At 50.7% G+C, this 18,290-nt stretch overlaps 2 protein-coding genes across 2 annotated transcripts in view; one reads left to right on the top strand and one right to left on the bottom strand.

Annotated features, from left to right (window-relative positions):
• The window catches only part of LOC110573273 (signal transducer and activator of transcription 5B), an 871,639-nt gene that overhangs the window by 526,317 nt on the left and 327,032 nt on the right, over positions 1-18,290 (bottom strand). The window lies entirely within an intron of this gene.
• Positions 5,853-8,742, top strand: LOC110573247 (keratin, type I cytoskeletal 16). Its single transcript, XM_021681718.1, has 8 exons — positions 5,853-6,434; positions 6,905-6,987; positions 7,112-7,268; positions 7,363-7,524; positions 7,616-7,741; positions 8,042-8,262; positions 8,345-8,391; positions 8,496-8,742. Exons 1-8 carry the CDS (start codon positions 5,928-5,930, stop codon positions 8,588-8,590), a joined length of 1,398 nt encoding a protein of 465 aa, XP_021537393.1. The 5' UTR covers positions 5,853-5,927; the 3' UTR covers positions 8,591-8,742.

The raw sequence follows: 18,290 nt of genomic DNA, 5'->3' as shown, positions 1-18,290 counted from the left end.
AGAGTCCTAAAGGATGACACATCCAGTCACTTGCTTCTGAGGTCCTGTGGGACATGCCCTTCTTCAAGAGGGGGCAGGGGGTGGGCAAAGACCGGAGTCAGGATCCTTCTGGAAGAGGCATGAGCACAGGGAAGGTGGGGAGGCAGGCTGGGTGGTTAGGGCCCACGTTCCTTTGTGAGTCTCAGGAAACCCCCCCAAAGGGGTTTGTGGGCCCCCAGGGGTACTCCCATTGCCTCACCCCAGGAGTATGAACTGCAGACCTTGCTTCTAGAGAAGGTTGTTGGCCCCAGGCAGGTGTGGGAGAAAGGGTGGGGCCTCTCTCAGGGATATTTCCTCAAATGCTCAGCCTCTGCTCAGGATGGGGGCACTGGGGGTGTGCCAGGGTGGGGCGGGGAGCAGCACACCCTCCCGGGTAGCCTGGAGGTGGGGGAGGGTGGGAAACTGCATCCCGGGGAAAGCCGGAGGGTCGGTCCTGCCCTAGACCCTCCCAGGACCCTCTGGGCCCCAGCCCCTTTCATTCTGGTGGCAGGCGATGAGCCAGCTGGGGAGGAGCCCCAATACCTGGAAGTCTTCCTTTGAGTAAATCTGGAAACCACTGGGCAGGGTGAGGCTTCCTGGTTTTCTTCAGGAAGTGGGGGTGGGAGGAAGGGGTTAATGAGAGGAAGGGTGCCCCCACCCCAATTCACCGACAGGCTTAGGGCTCTCTTCTGTTGCAGAATCAGACCAGGACCCTCCTGTTGCCTGGAGACTGATCTGGGCAGGATCGGCCAGAGCCCCTGCTGCCTGGGGGGCGGGGTGGTGCAGGGCTGCGGACTAGTGGTGATAAGAGCATGGTCTGTGAGGTGAGCAGGTGGATGTGGGACTTTGGACAGGTCCCAGGCCTGCTCCGTACCTCAGAGGCTACAGTAACTGAGGCGAGAGATGAGCCCCAGCTGTTGGTCCTTCCAGCCCTGATCCCGGGGACAACGAGGACAGCGAGTTCCTTGCCGTGGCAGGGACGACCGGCTGTGACCGGCTAGAGTCTGGAGCCCTGGTCTGCAGAGGCGACTGCAGGGCTCAGAGCAGGCTGGGAGTGCAGACTCCGCTCCATCAGAGGCCGGTGTCTCCCAGCAGTGAAGGAGGGCAGGCAGGGAGAGGTATTGTTCCCACCAGGCCCCACTGCACTTCCAGCCCCAACCAGAAGAACCAGCCCCGGGTTGAGGATGGCTCATTTGGAGGTGATCTCATTTATCTGAACAACAGTCCCAGGAAGCAGGGAGGGTCTGGGAAGAAGTGCCCCATTGTGTGGACAGGGACACTGAGGCTCCAAGGATCCATGACTCAGCCCTTTCTGGGTTGTGCTGGGAAGAGTAGAGGAAAGCCCCCACCTCCTGCCCTGCCCCAGGCTCCCAGGCAGGGGTCTTCTCTCCCTGCAGATTCTGGGGGCCCACCCCTACTGATGGGTTGAGTGGGGGAGTGGTCAGAGATAGCCCTGGACTGGGCCCTTCTGCTGGGGAAGAAGGCCTTGTCCACAAAGTGGCTCAGGGTGGGGCTCAGGACGATGGGGGTCCCCAGGGGATGGTTCTGGGTCCAGAGAGTGGAAGCCCCACTCTTTCTAGGAATGCTCAGCCACACCTGGGCAGGTAGGGCCACAGGAAGGAGTGACTGGGGGCTGAGACCTGTAGTCCCCTTGGGGACCCTTGGGGATGGTGTGGGGAATTTTGGTGGCTGGAATTTTTTGTCCAGGCACCCCAAGCCAACCCAGGCTGCTGGGGACGTGTGCCTGTGGCTGCACTGGGGGACCCAGCTGTGGGACTCCACAGTTCATCCACATCCACCCATCGCCCTGCACGAAATATTTCACCCCCATCAGTGAGGTCTGTAACCGCCTTCAGCGCGGCCTTACCCACCCTCATGTGATGGACACACACACCTGATTTCCAGGCCCAGGGCCAGCAGGAGCCAGACTCTGTGACTCTTCCTCTGCCACGCCCACACCCTGACAGTGTGAGCCGGCAGCGCCTTCTGCAAGGAGACCATGTGGCAGTAACACTCTGTCCAGGACACGGCGTCACTCTGTGCTTCCGCACTGGGCCTGGGAGCAAGGAGACACATGCCCTGGCCTGGAGGGACCCTGGAGGACCTCAGTTTAGAGGTGGTGGGGATGACAATACTCCTGCTGTCCTTATGCAGGGTGGGTGGGAGGTTGAGGAGAACGGAGGGACTGTGACCGAGCTCGATGTGGTTCTGCTGAGGGTTCCCCTGAGGGAACAGTTTCCCCTGAGGGCCCCTTGGTTTTGCAGACCAGTGTGATGGGCTGTGATAGCCCCCACCTTTGGAAGGGGGGCATGAAACACAGGGGGAGTTGACAGGACCACCTGCCATCTGGCACTCACAGATTCACCCAGATCCTGGGGCCGATCGTGGGGCCAGAGCCCGGACTGGGGACACTTGTTCACTCCCAGGGAGCCTGCCCCCTCCCTGCAGGCCCCCTGAACCCCATCATGGCCTGGACACACAGTATTGGGGTTGTCCATAAGTATGCCCTGAGGGCCTCTCTGCTTGGTTCTTTGTATCTGAGTGTCCAGCCCAGATCTGGCTCCTGCTTGCCGCTCTGTCCTGGCTCATCGGGGATCTTCTCTTTCTTCACCCTGCCCTGAAGCCCCATGGGCTGGGGACCCTGCAGCAGCCCCCTCTCTCCCCTCAGTCTCCTTAGGGCCTCCCCCTCTTTCCCTCCTCCCCCCAGGCTGCCTCCTGCTTCCCAGCCTGGCTGGTCAGCAGAATTCCCCCGGAGCTTGTAAAATGTCCCCACGATTAGGCTTGTCCTGGGCAATGCTGAAACAGTGGGTCAGAGCAGGTCGGGAATCGGTATGGGGATCCTGGTGATCAGTCAGGTTGGGGAATCACTGCATGTTGAGGCGTGCCTGTAATAGTTCCCAGCCAACTCAGGTATGAGATGACCTCACATCTGAGATGGGGCAGGTGAAGGAGAGAGGAAAGAGGCCCGGGCGGGGGAAAGAACCCACAGCCCAGAGGGCTGACAGTTTGGTGGGAGTCCCTGTGCCCGCAGACCTAGTGATCCTGGCTCTCAGCAACCCTGGGCAGGCTCGCCTCTCTGGCATGGAATAAATGCCCCCTGCTCCTTCTCTGCCGGCTCAGATCTTCTGAGGCCCAGCTGGAGCCTCTCCCGATTACTCCTTCCTTTCCTGCTGAGCCTCAGGGTCTCCCTCCTTTCCTGTTGAGCCTCAGGGTCGGGGAACGATTATCCAGCTGCGTTCCGTGGGCCAAGCACACTGGGGTTTCCTGCCACACAGTGCTCTATTCCTGGCCTCAGCTTTCTCTCCAGGGTCACATGGTGGGTTCCAAGGTCAGAGACTGTGTCATCATCTTCCCCGCCCCCCATGCCCTGGGTGCCAGGCACACGGTGGGTGCTGGGTCTGCGGTGTTGTCTGAGTGGTTTGATGGGTTGGTCGGCAACTTCCTGTAGCTTCTGAGCCCACGTGGATCCCCAGCCATCAGTGCTGGGCCTGTGCGTAATGCCACCCGGACTCCAGGAGCGGTGGAAGGGGCAGGGCTCCAATCGGAAGGGAGGGAGGTGGAGAGCGTGCTGAGGCAGAGAGGGAGGAGCTCCCAGAGACCCCGGGGATAGTCCGTGTGAACCTCAGGAACTGTGCTGGAGCCAGGTCCATGTTGCTGCTCCCGTTTCTGTGCTATTTAACCGGGAACAAGTCTTTCACTCTCTCTGCTTGGGGCTTGGTTGCCTTTGGTGGCCTCAAAGGTCATTTCTCGTTCTGAGGGTGATGAGTCTGTGGTTGGACCTGAACTCCAGGTCTTGACACCTGGGATGGCAGGGGTTTTGTCCAAGATTCTAGGACCCATTTGGCCCATTTTGGGGGTTGGGAAGGGGAGTATCGGGTTCTGTCTCCCAAACCTGGCCCTGGAGGTGTGTGTTGGGCACCAGCTCTGCTCAGACCGCTGGGCCCTGTTCCTACAAGCTGAATGACTGACAGGGCGCGATGTGCTGAGACAGAATTTCCTGTCCCTTGGTTCCCGTAGTATCACCCAGCAGCGCCCAGGCTGAGGCAAGCCCACAGAGGCACTTTAGAGCAAGGACAGTGGCCAGTTCTGTGGGTCACCCTCCAGAGCACCCTGACTGAGGATGCTTCTGTTTTGGGATTTAGATCCCACCCCCCCTATCCTGCCTCCAGCCTTCAGGCCAAGGTCATGCCCACCGTGGGCAGAGCTCACTCCAGGCACTGTGGGGAGGTAAATGAGAATGGACTTACCTGGTCCCAGCCTGCAAAGCATCATGGGTGAGTGGAGACATCCTGAGCCCGGGGTTCTTAAAGCCGAATGACTTTGGGCGAATCACCCCCTCTCTCCGGTTCTCCCTCTCTCCTCCCCACTTCACAGGGCTAATTCAAGACAATCATGCATATTGGCGACACATAGAGAGAGAGGTGGCTCAGGATGGTGGGAAGGGCTTGGACTGAACAAGCAGACAGGCAGGGGTCCAAACCTCAGCTCCCCCTTGACTGGGGTCTTGGGAAGCCCCCTTAACCTCCCAGCTGCCTCATCTATGAATCTGTGGCAGGAATATTGCCCCTCATGGAATTGTGTGGTACACATAGAGCACTCCAGACAATACCCCAGCATGGTATACAATGACCCTCTCTTCCACTGAACGACCAGCCTGGAATCTGTGGATCCTCAAAAGAAAACTTGGGAATGGAGCCCTGGATCCAGTGTGGGAACTCGGGGGTCCCTGGTGGGGTCAGGGGTCACACATGGCACTACTGGCAGGGGGGACTCCCTCCCACCGCAGTTTATGGTGGGCATCCATGATTAAGTAGGGCAATGCATTGGGGATGGACTGCTCAAAAGGTGGGAGTATTAGGGTACAGAGGAGAGGGCAGGGTTGTGGGAGGGAGGTGCCAGAGTGCAGAGGTGGGTGTGAGGAGGCAGGAGGGGGCAGCTAGTTGCAAAGGAAGGATGGGGAACCTGGGGGCAGGGCCACCGTTGGGGAGTTGCCAGTGTGGTCCTGTGTGCATGTTCTTCTGTGGTGTGTCATCCCCTTTTACAGATGAGAAAACTGAGGCCCAAGACTGACTGCCTATGCTGCATGGCTTGTAAGGGGCACGGTGGGACGCTCAATGGTACATGCTGGGTCCATGGTACCCAACACTTCTGAGGACCCTGGGGGTTCAAAGGCAGCCTCTGAAGATCCAATAAGGGAAAGAGAGTCGGAGAATTTTTAGAACGAGAAAGGACTCCGAGATCACCCAGTCCAGCCTTTGTCACTTCGCTGAGGGGAAACCGAGGCCCAGAGAGGGGAGGCAAGGGGTCTCAGGCCGCAGAGCGCGCAAAGCAGAATGAAACGACGACCCCAGCTCTCCTGTCCAGCGCTGGGCACGTAGGACCCCACCGCACAGCCCGAGACAGCCCCGGGCTGGCATGATTGCTGCGGCCTTTTGCCGCCAAGGCTGTCCCGTGGGGCAGGGAGTCCGTCATGGGCTGACTCACTGCCTGGGGACGCGGCTGCCACAGACTGCCTGGGCCAAGGCCCCGCTGGCCCCTGAGGCTCCAGGAACGGAGAGCCGGGTTCCCGCCGCCCAGCCTGAGTCACGACCGACTCGCGTTTGTGTGTTTTTCTCTCGGCCCACACCCCCAGAGCTGGGTGGGAACTCAAGCGGCACCCAGTGAAGTGAGTCGACCCCAGGCTGAATAATCCTGATCCGGAGTGGGGAGTTGGACGGGACCTGGAGTGACGAAATCTGCAGGGGAGCCCGCAAGTCAGCAGTCGGGAGGCCCCGCCTGCCCAGTGCCTATAAAAGGTTCCTGGGGTTTGAGCAGCCCCAGCATCTTCCCAGCCTTCCTGAGCACCTTTCTCTTCTCTGCTGACTCGCTCGCTCACTCACTCACTCACTCACTCACCTCCCTCCTCTACCATGACCACCTGCAGCCGCCAGTTCACCTCCTCCAGCTCCATGAAGGGCTCCTGCATTGGCGGTGGCTCCAGCCGCATGTCCTCTGTCCTGGCCGGAGGGTCCTGCCGGGCCCCCAGTGCCTACGGGGGCCTGTCGGTCTCCACCTCCCGCTACTCCTCCGGGGGGGCCTGCGGCCTGGGGGGCGGCTATGGCGGCGGCTTCAGCAGCAGCAGCAGCTTCGGGGGGGGCCTGGGTAGCGGCTTTGGTGGAGGATACGGTGGTGGCCTTGGAGGTGGCTTCGGCGGGGGCTTCGGCGGTGGCGATGGCAGCCTCCTTTCCGGCAGCGAGAAGGTGACCATGCAGAACCTCAACGACCGCCTGGCCTCCTACCTGGACAAGGTGCGCGCCCTGGAGGAGGCCAATACTGAGCTGGAGGTGAAGATCCACGACTGGTACCAGAGGCAGCGGCCCAGTGAGACCAAGGACTACAGCCCCTACTTCAAGACCATCGAGGAGCTGCGGAGCAAGGTGTGTGGGCCTGGTGGGCGGCGCAGGTGGGCAGAGCATTGAGAGAGGTCATGGCTGCAGCGGCCCTTAGAAAACCACTTTCTAGCATCTTTATTTTACAAACAGGGAGACTGAGCCCACCTTGGGGGAGAGGCCACACGGGCCACTCAGAATTGGTGGCAGAGGGTCCCTTTTCAGCATTGAGGTATCTGAGCTGGGACTGGAGCCCTGACTCTCTTATTCCCTGCCAGTGTGCATTGCACCCTCAGCTTCTCTCAGCCTGGGATGGAGGATGGGGTGGCAGGAGACTGCGGGGGCATCCCTCCACACACCCTGAGCTGGGTGGAAAAGACACCCAGGCTGGCCGGAGGGCCTGATCTGCCAGCTAGGAGACCCTCAAGTTTGGGGAGCTACCTTTCTTCCCTCTCTGCTCTCCCCCCCTGAGCAGTGGAGTCTTGACTAACAGGCCTGTCCTTCCATCCTCTCTGTAGATCATTGCTGCCACCATCGAGAACGCTCAGCCCATCCTGCAGATCGACAATGCCAGGCTGGCAGCTGATGACTTCAGGACCAAGTGAGCAACCACCGTGGCGGTCTGCGTGCGGGGCAGAGGGCAGGAGGCAAGCAGTGGGACTGTTGGTCTTGAGCCTCAGAAGCCTCCCAGGTGGAGCCTGATGCTCCAACTTCTGTCCTGCCAGGTATGAGCATGAGCTGACCCTGCGCCAGAGCGTGGAGGCCGACATCAACGGCCTGCGCCGGGTGCTGGATGAGCTGACCCTGGCCAGGACCGACCTGGAGATGCAGATCGAGGGCCTGAAGGAGGAGCTGGCCTACCTGAAGAAGAACCACGAGGAGGTGAGGCCGCTGCTGACCCCTGGCTGCGAGAGGCTGGTTCAGGAACCAGGAAAGGGGTCAGGTGAGCTGACCACCTCCCGCCATCCCTTCCTAGGAGATGCTTGCCCTGCGGGGTCAGACTGGCGGGGACGTCAGTGTGGAGATGGACGCTGCCCCTGGCGTGGACCTGAGCCGCATCCTGAACGAGATGCGCGACCAGTACGAGCAGATGGCGGAGAAGAACCGCAGAGACGCGGAGGCCTGGTTCCTGAGCAAGGTGGGGCTCAGGTCCTCAGCCCTCCTGCAGGACTGCCCAGCCAGGGAGCACCTCTGGAGCGTCTCACACCTGCTCTTCATTCTTTTCGCAGACCGAGGAACTGAACAAAGAAGTGGCTTCTAACAGCAAGTTGGTGCAGAGTGGCCGCAGTGAAGTGACCGAGCTCCGGAGGGTGCTCCAGGGCCTGGAGATTGAACTGCAGTCCCAGCTCAGCATGGTATGAAGGACCCCGCCCAGCCCAGTCCCCAAGTCCCCAGTAAGGGCCACCAGGCCCTTAACACTGCCACAAGACAGTTCTGCCTCTCTTATTCCAGGAGTGGGACTGGAGGGATCATTATATCCATTATATAGACACAGAAATTAAGGCCCAGAACAATGGAATACCTTTCCTCCACATTGTCTGGCCCACCAGTAGCCCAGTTGGAGTCACAATCCATATACCTCTCAGGAAACATGCCCAGAGGCCTGGGGGGACAAGAGTGACCACCTCTGTTGACTTTCTTTCTCCCGCTCACAGAGAGCATCCCTGGAGAGCAGCCTGGAGGAGACCAAAGGCCGCTACTGCATGCAGCTGGCCCAGATCCAGGGGCTGATTGGCAACGTGGAGGAGCAGCTGTCCCAGCTGCGCTGCGAGATGGAGCAGCAGAGCCAAGAGTACCAGATCCTGCTGGACGTGAAGACGCGGCTGGAGCAAGAGATCGCCACCTACCGCCGCCTGCTGGAGGGCGAGGATGCCCAGTGAGTGCCCAGCCCCCTCCACCTCCCTCCAGCCCCTCTGCGATCCCAGCACATCTAACTGCTTTGCCTTTTCTCCCCACAGCCTTTCCTCCCAGCAAGCGTCCAGCCAGTCCTATTCTTCCCACAATGGTAAGGCTCCTGAGAGTCCCGGGCGCCCCAGAGACCCCAGCCCTCCTTGTGTGGGGCCTCTTAGCTCCCAATGCCCTTCTCACCCCCTCCCCTCTCTCCCACAGTCTTCTCCTCCTCCTCCTCCGGCCACCAGACCCGGCCCATCCTCAAGGAGCAGGGCTCATCCAGCTTCAACCAGGGCCAGAGCTCCAAGCACTGAGCTGCCTCTTTTAGAGCCTCCTGCCCACCCGCCGGCCCCAACCTCCTGAAGGCCTGGGCCAGGGCCCTGTTCTCCCAGCGCGGTTTCCAGCTGTCTCCCCTTCCCCTCCGCTGGTGGTGGGCTAATAAAGCTGACTTTCTGGTTGATGCAAACCTGTGTGGTCTCTGTTCTTGAACTAATGGGAGGGGGTTGAAGGTGTCTCCCAGGGACCTCCTGGGACCTCACAGCCAGAGGAGTCCAGGAAACAGCAAAGCTCAGAAGCCCTGGTAGGGTCATCCTAGAAGAACTCTCTATTAGCAAGGGCGTGGGAGGTGGGACACAGGATGGGAAGGAGCTTCCCTGTGTTGACAGCTACCCTGGGAAGTGGGTGTGGTCAGACCTGTTTCGGAATGGAGACAACCCTGCCATTCAGAGGTTGAGTAACTTGGAAAAGGTCACGCAAGATAGTAAGAGGTGTGACTGTGGTTCACACTGGGTCTGTCTCCCTTCTTCTTTTCTTCCCTCTTCATTTTAGTGAAACACATCCTCTGGCAATTTCCTGAGACAGGATGCGTAGACTTTTCATGTCTGAAAACATCATTAGTCTACTCCCATTCTTGATGGATAATTTGGCTGGGTATGGAATTCCAGGTTGCAAATAATTTTCCCTCAGCACTTTGAAGGTATTGTGTCACTATTTCCTGGTTTCCAGTGTTGCTACTGAGAAGTCTAATGCTGTTTTGATTCTAGATATTGGATGCTATCTGATTCCTACCCCTTCCCCCAGAGCTTTTAGGCTCTTCTCTTGCTTTCTAGCAGGCTACAATATCACATGTTCTGCCTCCATGTGGCTGTGTTGGATCTGTTGGATTGGGCATGTGGCAGCATCTTTCAGCATAGAAATTCATGTTCTTCAGAAAATTTCCAGGAAATTTTCTTTTCTTTTTTTTTTTTTAAAGATTTTATTTATTTATTTGAGAGAGAGAGAATGAGAGACAGAGAGCATGAGAGGGAGGAGGGTCAGAGGGAGAAGCAGACTCCCCGCTGAGCAGGGAGCCCGATGCGGGACTCGATCCCGGGACTCCAGGATCATGACCTGGGCCGAAGGCAGTCGCTTAACCAACTGAGCCACCCAGGCGCCCTTTCCAGGAAATTTTCTATTTATTTCATGATTTCCTCCCCTCCATTTTTTCTCTTTCTGGAACTCTTCTTTTTCCTATGTATTTCATTCTATTTTTCATCTGACTTCTGTCTCTCTCTCTCTTTTTTTTTTTTGACTTTCTGAGATTTTCCTAAACTTTGCTATCCAATCTTATTATTTAGTTTTTTAAAAATTGAATACATTTTAGTAACTCTGGATACTTTTTTTTTAATATTTTATTTATTCATTTGAGACATAGAGATACAGAGAGAGAGAGAGAGAGAGAAAGCACGAGCAGGGAGAGAGGCAGAGGGAGAGGGAGAAGCAGGCCCCTCGCTGAGCCAGGAACCCGATGTGGGGCTCGATCCCAGGACCCTGGGATCATGACCTTGAGCCGAAGGCAGACGCTTAACCATCTGAGCCACCCAGGCGCCCCACTCTGGATACTTTTAAAAAGAATAGTCTCTTGTTCTTGTTTCAAGACACAATATTTCATGGCTTTAACAATTCTTCCATTTCCATCATCATTTCTGTTTCCTCTCAGCTGCGTTTTTCCTGGTTTGTCTTATCTCTGTCCTTTATGCCAGAGGCTTCCTTCAAATGTCTGTGGTTCTTGATCTTTGGTTAATATTTAAGAGTAACTCACTAAGAAGCTGATTGGAAAGTGAGTGTGTGTGTGTACAGCAGGGGGGTTTTTCCCCTGCTGAGTCTCACTATAGAATAATCTGGTGAATATGCTGTTTTTATTGGGGGACCTCAAATGTCAGTATCTTTAGGCCTTTTCTCTTGGGTAGGGTCTTCCTCAGGAAGGATGCCTCTAATTTCCTGCCTGGCCTATGAAAAGCTACCAACTTTCAGGAAACTATGTGGAGGAAGGGGACTGAGAGTGTTCCAGTCTGTTAATCTGACTTAAGTCAGTTTATTACCCCACCCTTACCCAAGCTGTGCTTGGTCCCTCAGGGTTTAGTCCCTCTGGTAAATTCTCCAGAGTACACCTCCAGTTTCTCCTGAGGTAAAGGAGGAGTGGTTGGCATTAGGTGGGGTTGGGATAGAAAGGGGCTATGGAGGTATCCCTGCTTTTTATAAAGACTTTTGACCCATTTATCCTCCTGTTTCTAGCTCACCTGCCCTCCACCTTCAGAGGTGCCTGGTGGCTCCTATTCCAGAGGCTTCCAGGGTCCTGCTGTGTGAATCTGCTTGCTTCTTGGCTTCTCCCTGGGAAAGTACCAAGATTACTTTTTTGTTTATTTTCTAGATTCTGAGATTTTGTTACTGTAATCCCTTCTCCTGTTCTCTTCATCCAATACAGGTTTTATCCATTAACACTAATTTTAGAGGTGCTTAGAGGGGTGGTGATAAATGACACATTTAACCTCCGAAGTCCCTGCTTTACATGGCAAAATATTTTTCATCTTTCAAGGCTGCTGAGGTTGATTCATCACTCTGTAACGCATGATTATTTTTGGTTGTGGAGCAAACATGTCTCCTTATTTATGGTCAACGATCCTGTCTTCTGGGCCATAAGTGAGGTTATGATTCAGATTGAACCCTAAATCCCAATACCCAAAGGCAACCACTAATGACATTTTGGTGAGTTTCTCTCATATATATATATTACAGGTCTGTCTATCATCTATCTATCTAACTAACTAACTATATCTATCTATCTATCTATCTAATCTATCTAATCATCTATCTACCTATCTACAATCACACTATATCATTTTGCATTCAGTTTTTATTAATATTTTAAGAGAAACACTTCCTTGTGTTATTAAAAGTGTTATACATTTCAGTGCTGTTTCCACTGTTTTTTTTGTTGTTGTTGTTGCAATTAAAATATTACAGCAATAACATCGTTCTGCATAAAGCTTTTATAAATATTTTGCATTATTTTCTTAGGCTTCATTCCCAGAAGTATAATTACTAGGTGAGAAGATAATGAATGTTTTAAGGGTCTTGACTTGTACTGTCCAATTGATTTCAAGAGAAGTGGTACCAATTTACATATTTTACCAGCAGGGAACGAGAGTGCCTATTTCAAAACCTGCTCACCAATTTTGAGTATTATCTTTTAAAAATCTCTGTATTAATTAATTCACCTGGCACTTTTATTTTTATTTTTTAAATTTTACTTTATTATGTTATGTTAATCACCATACATTACATCATTAGTTTTTGATGTAGTGTTCCATGATTCATTGTTTGCGTATAACACCCAGTGCTCCATTCAATACGTGCCCTCTTCAATACCCAACACCAGGCTAGCCCATCCCCCCATCCCCCCTCCCCTCTAGAACCCTCAGTTTGTTTTTCAGAGTCTATACATAGTCTCTCATGGTTCATCTTCCCCTCCGATTTCCCCCCCTTCATTTTTCCCTTCCTACTATCTTCTTTTCTTTTTAACATATAATATATTATTTGTTTCAGAGGTACAGGTCTGTGATTCATCAGTCTTACACAATTCACAGTGCTCACCATAGCACATACCCTCCCCAATGTCTATCACCCAGCTACCCCATCCCTCCCACCCCCCACCACTCCAGCAACCCTCAGTTTGTTTCCTGAGATTAAGAATTCCTCGTATCAGTGAGGGCGCCTGGGTGGCTCAGTTGGTTAAGCGACTGCCTTCGGCTCAGGTCATGATCCTGGAGTCCCTGGATCAAGTCCCGCATCGGGCTTCCTGCTCGGCAGGGAGTCTGCTTCTTCCTCTGACCCTCTTCCCTCTCGTGCTCTCTGTCTCTCATTCTCTCTCAAATAAATAAATAAAAATCTTAAAAAAAAAAAAAGAATTCCTCGTATCAGTGAGATCATATGATACATGTCTTTCTCGGATTGACTTATTTGCTCAGCATAATACCCTCTAGTTCCATCCACGTCGTTGCAAATGGCAAGATCTCTTTTTTTTTGATGGCTGCATAATATTCCATTGTATATATATACCACTTCTTCTTTATCCATTCATCTGTTGATGGACATCTGGGCTCTTTCCATAGTTTTGCTATTGTGGACATTGCTGCTATAAACATTGGGGTGCACGTACCCCTTCGGATCACTACATTTGTATCTTTGGGGTAAATATCCAGTAGTGCAATTGCTGGGTTGTATGGTAGCTCTATTTTCAACTTTCTGAGGAAACTCCATACTGTTTCCCAGAGTGGCTGCGCCAGCTTGCATTCCCACCAACAGTGTAGGAGGGTTCCCCTTTCTCCACATCCTCGCCAACATCTGTCGTTTCCTGAATTGTTAATTTTAGCCATTCTGACTGGTGTGAGGTGATACCTCATTGTGGTTTTGATTTGTATTTCCTGGATGCCGAGTGATGTTGAGCATTTCTTCATATGTCTGTTGGCCATTTGGATGTCTTCTTTGGAGAAATGTCTGTTCATGTCTTCTGCCCATTTCTTGATTGGATTAGTTGTTCTTTGGGTGTTGTGTTTGATAAGCTCTTTATAGATTTTGGATACTAGCCCTTTATCTGATATGTCATTTGCAAATATCTTCTCCCATTCTGTCAGTTGTCTTTTGGTTTTGTTGACTGTTTCCTTTGCTGTGCAAAAGCTTTTTATCTTGATGAAGTCCCAATAGTTCATTGTTGCCCTTGCTTCCCTTGCCTTTGGTGATGTTTCTAGGAAGAAGTTGCTGCGGCTGAGGTCGAAGAGGTTGCTGCTTGTGTTCTCTAGGATTTTGATGGACTTCTGTCTCACATTGAGGTCTTTCATCCATTTTGAGTCTATTTTTGTGTGTGGTGTAAGAAAATGGTCCAGTTTCATTCTTCTGCATGTGACTCTCCTATTTTCCCAAAACCATTTGTTGAAGAGACTGTCTTTTTTCCATTGGACATTCTTTCCTGCTTTGTCGAAGATTAGTTGACCATAGAGTTGAGGGTCCATTTCTGGGCTCTCTATTCTGTTCCGTTGATCTATGTGTCTGTTTTTGTGCCAGTACCATACTGTCTTGATGATGACAGCTTTGTAATAGAGCTGGAAGTCCAGAATTGTGATGCCGCCAGCTTTGCTTTTCTTTTTCAACATTCCTTTGTCTATTCGGGATCTTTTCTGGTTCCATAGAAATTTTAGGATTATTTGTTCCATTTCTTTGAAAAAAGTTGATGGTATTTTGATAGGGATTGCATTAAATGTGTAGATTGCTCTAGGTAGCATTGACATCTTCACAATATTTGTTCTTCCAATCCATGAGCATGGAACGTTTTTCCATTTCTTTGTGTTTTCCTCAATTTCTTTCATGACTGTTTTATAGTTTTCTGAGTACAGATTCTTTGCCTCTTTGGTTAGATTTATTCCTAGGTATCTTATGGTTTTGGGTGCAATTGTAAATGGGATCGACTCCTTAATTTCTCTTTCTTCTGTCTTGTTGTTGGTGTATAGAAATGCAACTGATTTCTGTGCATTAATTTTATATCCTGCCACTTTACTGAATTCCTATATGAGTTCTAGCAGTTTTGGGGTGGAGTCTTTTGGGTTTTCCATGTAAAGTATCATATCATCTGCAAAGAGTGAGAGTTTGACTTCTTCTTTGCTGATTCGGATGCTTTTTATTTCTTTTTGTTGTCTGGTTGCTGTGGCTAGGACTTCTAGTACTATGTTGAATAGCAGTGGTGATAGTTCACCTGTCACTTCTAAAGCTGACCTTATGGAAGGACCCTCACACAGAGATAGATTCCTGGCCTGGGTTGCAAAAACTCCTGAGCTGGATCACATGCTTATGAGTTGTTCAGTAACAAGAGGTCAGAGCAGAGGATGCAGAATGCCCTCTACCTAACAAAGCTGTCTGTGCCCACATCTTCAAGATGCATATCGCCCATTGGTGAATCTTCTGGAAAAAAAGGTCTCCACTTGACTGATGGGGAAACTGAGGGCTCAACTAATTTAGGGAAAAAAAAAACTTTTTTAGGGTCTCCTAGCTAGTTAGTAAAACTACCTGAGAGCAGGAAGCATGTTTTTCCCTTTCATTGTCATATCCTGTGGAAACAAAACATGAACCCCTTTTAAAGATGATATCAAGGCAGAAATGTGAGCTTCCCCTTCAATCAGGGGGACTAGCTTTTCCATTCAGAAATGTCCTGTTGCTTGGATTCCACAAGCTAAGATTCAAGTCCCAAATCAGACAGCATTTTGCTCTTGCCTGGCCTTTCCTATTTCCTAAGATCCTGGCACCTGAGATGAGGAGGTTGCATGCTCCCGAATGTTCCTTGTAACTTTATTTTGAACACACCCTCAGATTCTTTATGCTTGAGTTAGTGTCAAAGTTTGTGAAATATTGTTTTAGATAATTGCATAAAGAACTAAAACAATGGCTGGAGTGAGAATTAATGATAGCCCATAAACTGTATCTGCTGAGGTAAATAAATGAGTGGTAAGCTAGTCAGGTTTTGCCTTCTTTGGGCCCATTGTTTCTGAGGGCTATAAAAAGCACAGTGTCCCTCCTAGCGTCTGAGATAAGCCATTTCTTATGTTTGCCTTCCCACCTCTGAGGGTTTTTTTTTTTTAAGATTTTATTTATTTATTTGAGAGAGAGATAGCAAGAGCAGGAGCACAAGCAGGGGGAGTAGGAGAGGGAGAAGCAGGCTCCCACTGAGCAGGGAGCCCGATGCGGGGCTTGATCCCAGGACCCTGGGATCATGACCTGAGCCGAAGGCAGACGCTCAACGACTGAGCCACCCAGGCACCCCTGAGGGTTGTTGTTTTAAGACCTTCTGACAGCTCCCTGAGACATAAACAGGAATGAAGCTTTTTGTTTTGCTGGTCCCCACAACTCTCAGCACATAGCGCCTCTGGGACACTCAGTAAGGATTTGTGGAGTCTGGTCTTGGGTTTGGGCTACAGACCTCTGCTCTTTCAGGTTTCCATGGGATCAGAAACAAGTTTCTTTCTTTCTTTCTTTCTTTTTTTTTAAGATTTTATTTATTAGAGAGAGAGAGAGAGAGCGCGCATGCGCATGAGCAGGGGGAGGGGCCGAGGGTGTAGGGCTTGATCCCAGGACTCTGAGATCATGACCTGAGCAGAGGACAGATGCTTAACTGACTGAGCCACCCAGGTGCCCCAGAAACAAGTTTCTTGAGGACAGGCTTCTCTGGATTCCATGTGCCCCTCGTCATGTTGGTACGAGGCAGCCACCATGGTAGGGGTTGATGAGCTGCATGGAAGAGAAAGCAAGTTTCTTCCTGAGCTGTGGGAGGGTGGGAGCCTGGTCTTGCAAGCGCTGAGGCATCAAGACAGTAGAGCCCTTTATGTGGCCCTTCTCCTGATGTGCTGTGTGGTCACTGCCATGCACGGATGTAGCTCTGCACCCCTCTTTCCCTAACAGTCCAGGGTTGTTAAAGCAAAGATGTCAGCTGTTTAGTAAAAGAGTCCATCTCTGGCTTGACTCCCTGTGGACACATCACTGGGGCCCCATGTCCCTTTCTGTCCTACGATTATAGGATCGTTACACATAAAACAGGTAGCCTTTATCTGCCATATGAATAGTGTGACAACGTAAACAGAAATATAAAAAACAAACACATTCATCTATTGTTCTGTCCCCAGAGTTTTTCTTCTCTCAGTCTCCTTTCTGGGTTCATTATGTGTGAGTACACATTCAAGATGATTTTCAAATGATCAAAGGGCTTCATTATTTAATGAAAAAAGAAATAGAAACAAAAGGACATAGGTGTAGGGCTATTTATTGCTGCATTATTTACAGTGACCAAAAAAGGAAAACCAAGTGACTACCCATCAGTAGTGTATAGCTGAGTAAATAGGGGTCTACTCATACTATGGAATATTAAGCAGTCACCACAGTCAATAAATTGGAGCTGTGTCGGATGGCAAGAAGAGATTCTTCAAGGTATTGGGGAAAGGGAAATAAACACATGATGCAGAAAAACACAGGTAGTATATTGATCTCACTTGTGTGAATAAACAAACCCAGCCCCCCATTTATGTAAGTGCATATGTGTGTGTGTATATATGAGCATCAAAAACATGAAAGGGTACATATGTTATTAACATGGATTACCTTGGGGGTAGGGTGGGAGGCTGAGGTGGGTGTAGGGGATAGGAGAGGGAAAGAAGAGATCCAAGAAAATAGGAAAGAAAAAGAAAGAGTGCATTCACTTTTATACATATCCATAACATTGTGTCTGTGTGTATATGAACAAAGAAAGTAAATAAAAAATTTAAAAACCATAAAATCAGTTCATTTGTTGAATACGACATCAACTTCCTAGTTAAAAACATGGGCGCCTGGCCGGCTCAGTAGGGAGAGCCTGCAACTCTTTATCTCGGGGTTGTGAATTTGGGCCCCACATTGGGTGTAGAGATTACTTAAAATAACTTTTAAAAAAAGAATAAAAAAACCAGATTGCACACACCAATAGCCTAGATTGTCAATTTTATATTACCATGTAATAGATTTTTTTACAATTTTAATAATTTTTATTTTTTTTACAATTTTAATAATTTTTAAATACAGAGTTCATTAGTGTTAAATATATTCACAATGTTGTACAACAGATCCAAGCTCTATACTCACTAAACCCCAATTCCCTTTTCTTCCTTGCCCCAGCCTTTGCTAACAAACTTTCTACTTTCTGTTTCTATACTTCTGACTAGTTTAGGTACTTCGTGAGTGGAATCATATAATATTAATCCTTTCCTTATTTCACGTAGCATAATGTCCTTAGGGTTCATCTGTGTTGTAGCCTGTGATACCATCTAATATATTTTAAATTAGCTTTGTATTTAGATAATAATATGACTACACAAATCAAAAGTATAACCAAAAGTGAAAAAAACCTTAAAGTTAGACTATAGTCCCTCGCAGAAGGTAATGTGGAATAGTGGAAGGAGGCAAGAGCTCAACCTGGGGTTGAACCTGGAGTGTGTCCCTGGCTGATCCTTTCACCTCTAAATTTCGGTTCCTTCTTCTATGAATTTAGGGTATTAGTACCTACCTGAAGAGGACCCGTTATTACATTTGATTTTTGCAGCAAGGCTGGGGACAGGCAGTTGTGTCCTGCCTCCTAAGGCTGAGTTGGAGCAAATGTCTCCTTCCTGCCTGCTCTCTGCCAAGACTCCTTGCTATGTCCCTGCACCATATTCATCCCCTTTTGCAGGTGAGGAAACTGAGGCTCAGGGAGGATGAGCAACCTGTTTAAGGGTGCATGACTGGTAGGTAGGCTATCAGGGAGGCTGCCACCTCTGTGTTGATCTTCCAGATGAGCAGACCCCTGGCCTCGCTGGACTTAATCAAGTTTGCAGAGAGAGCGAGTTCCTGTAGGAGCCAAGTGAACTCAGTCTGCAGCCACAAGGGGCTATTCCGGGCCAGGATTTGTGCTGAGCTCAGGGTTGGGTGGTGCCTATGCCTATGGTGGCCAAGCTCTTCCATGGCAGCCCCTCCCCTACCCCTCCTTCTCCTTCTCCTCCCCTAGATGAGGCGTTGGGGTATTTACACCATGGAAATGGTATATACTACAAACCAGGGCTAGATTTGTTGTGTTTTCTTGATTGTCTAGACTTAAATATTTTAGGGAAAAATGTTAAAAATAATGCAGACTAATCTTAAAAGTGTGTCATG

This window comes from Neomonachus schauinslandi, chromosome 15, assembly GCF_002201575.2.
Source record: "Neomonachus schauinslandi chromosome 15, ASM220157v2, whole genome shotgun sequence".
In the NCBI taxonomy this organism is placed as follows: Eukaryota; Metazoa; Chordata; class Mammalia; order Carnivora; family Phocidae; genus Neomonachus; species Neomonachus schauinslandi.
The sequence above is the reverse complement of the archived record's forward strand: the minus strand, read 5'-3'. Positions and strand labels throughout refer to the sequence as shown.

Excerpts from the sequence above, each read along its gene's own strand:
- LOC110573247 (XM_021681718.1), top strand. The coding sequence starts at position 5,928 with ATGACCACCTGCAGCCGCCAGTTCACCTCCTCCAGCTCCATGAAGGGC. Across the intron at positions 7,742-8,041 it reads TGCAGTCCCAGCTCAGCATG|AGAGCATCCCTGGAGAGCAG; the intron begins GTATGAAGGACC and ends TCCCGCTCACAG. Across the intron at positions 8,263-8,344 it reads CTGGAGGGCGAGGATGCCCA|CCTTTCCTCCCAGCAAGCGT; the intron begins GTGAGTGCCCAG and ends TTCTCCCCACAG.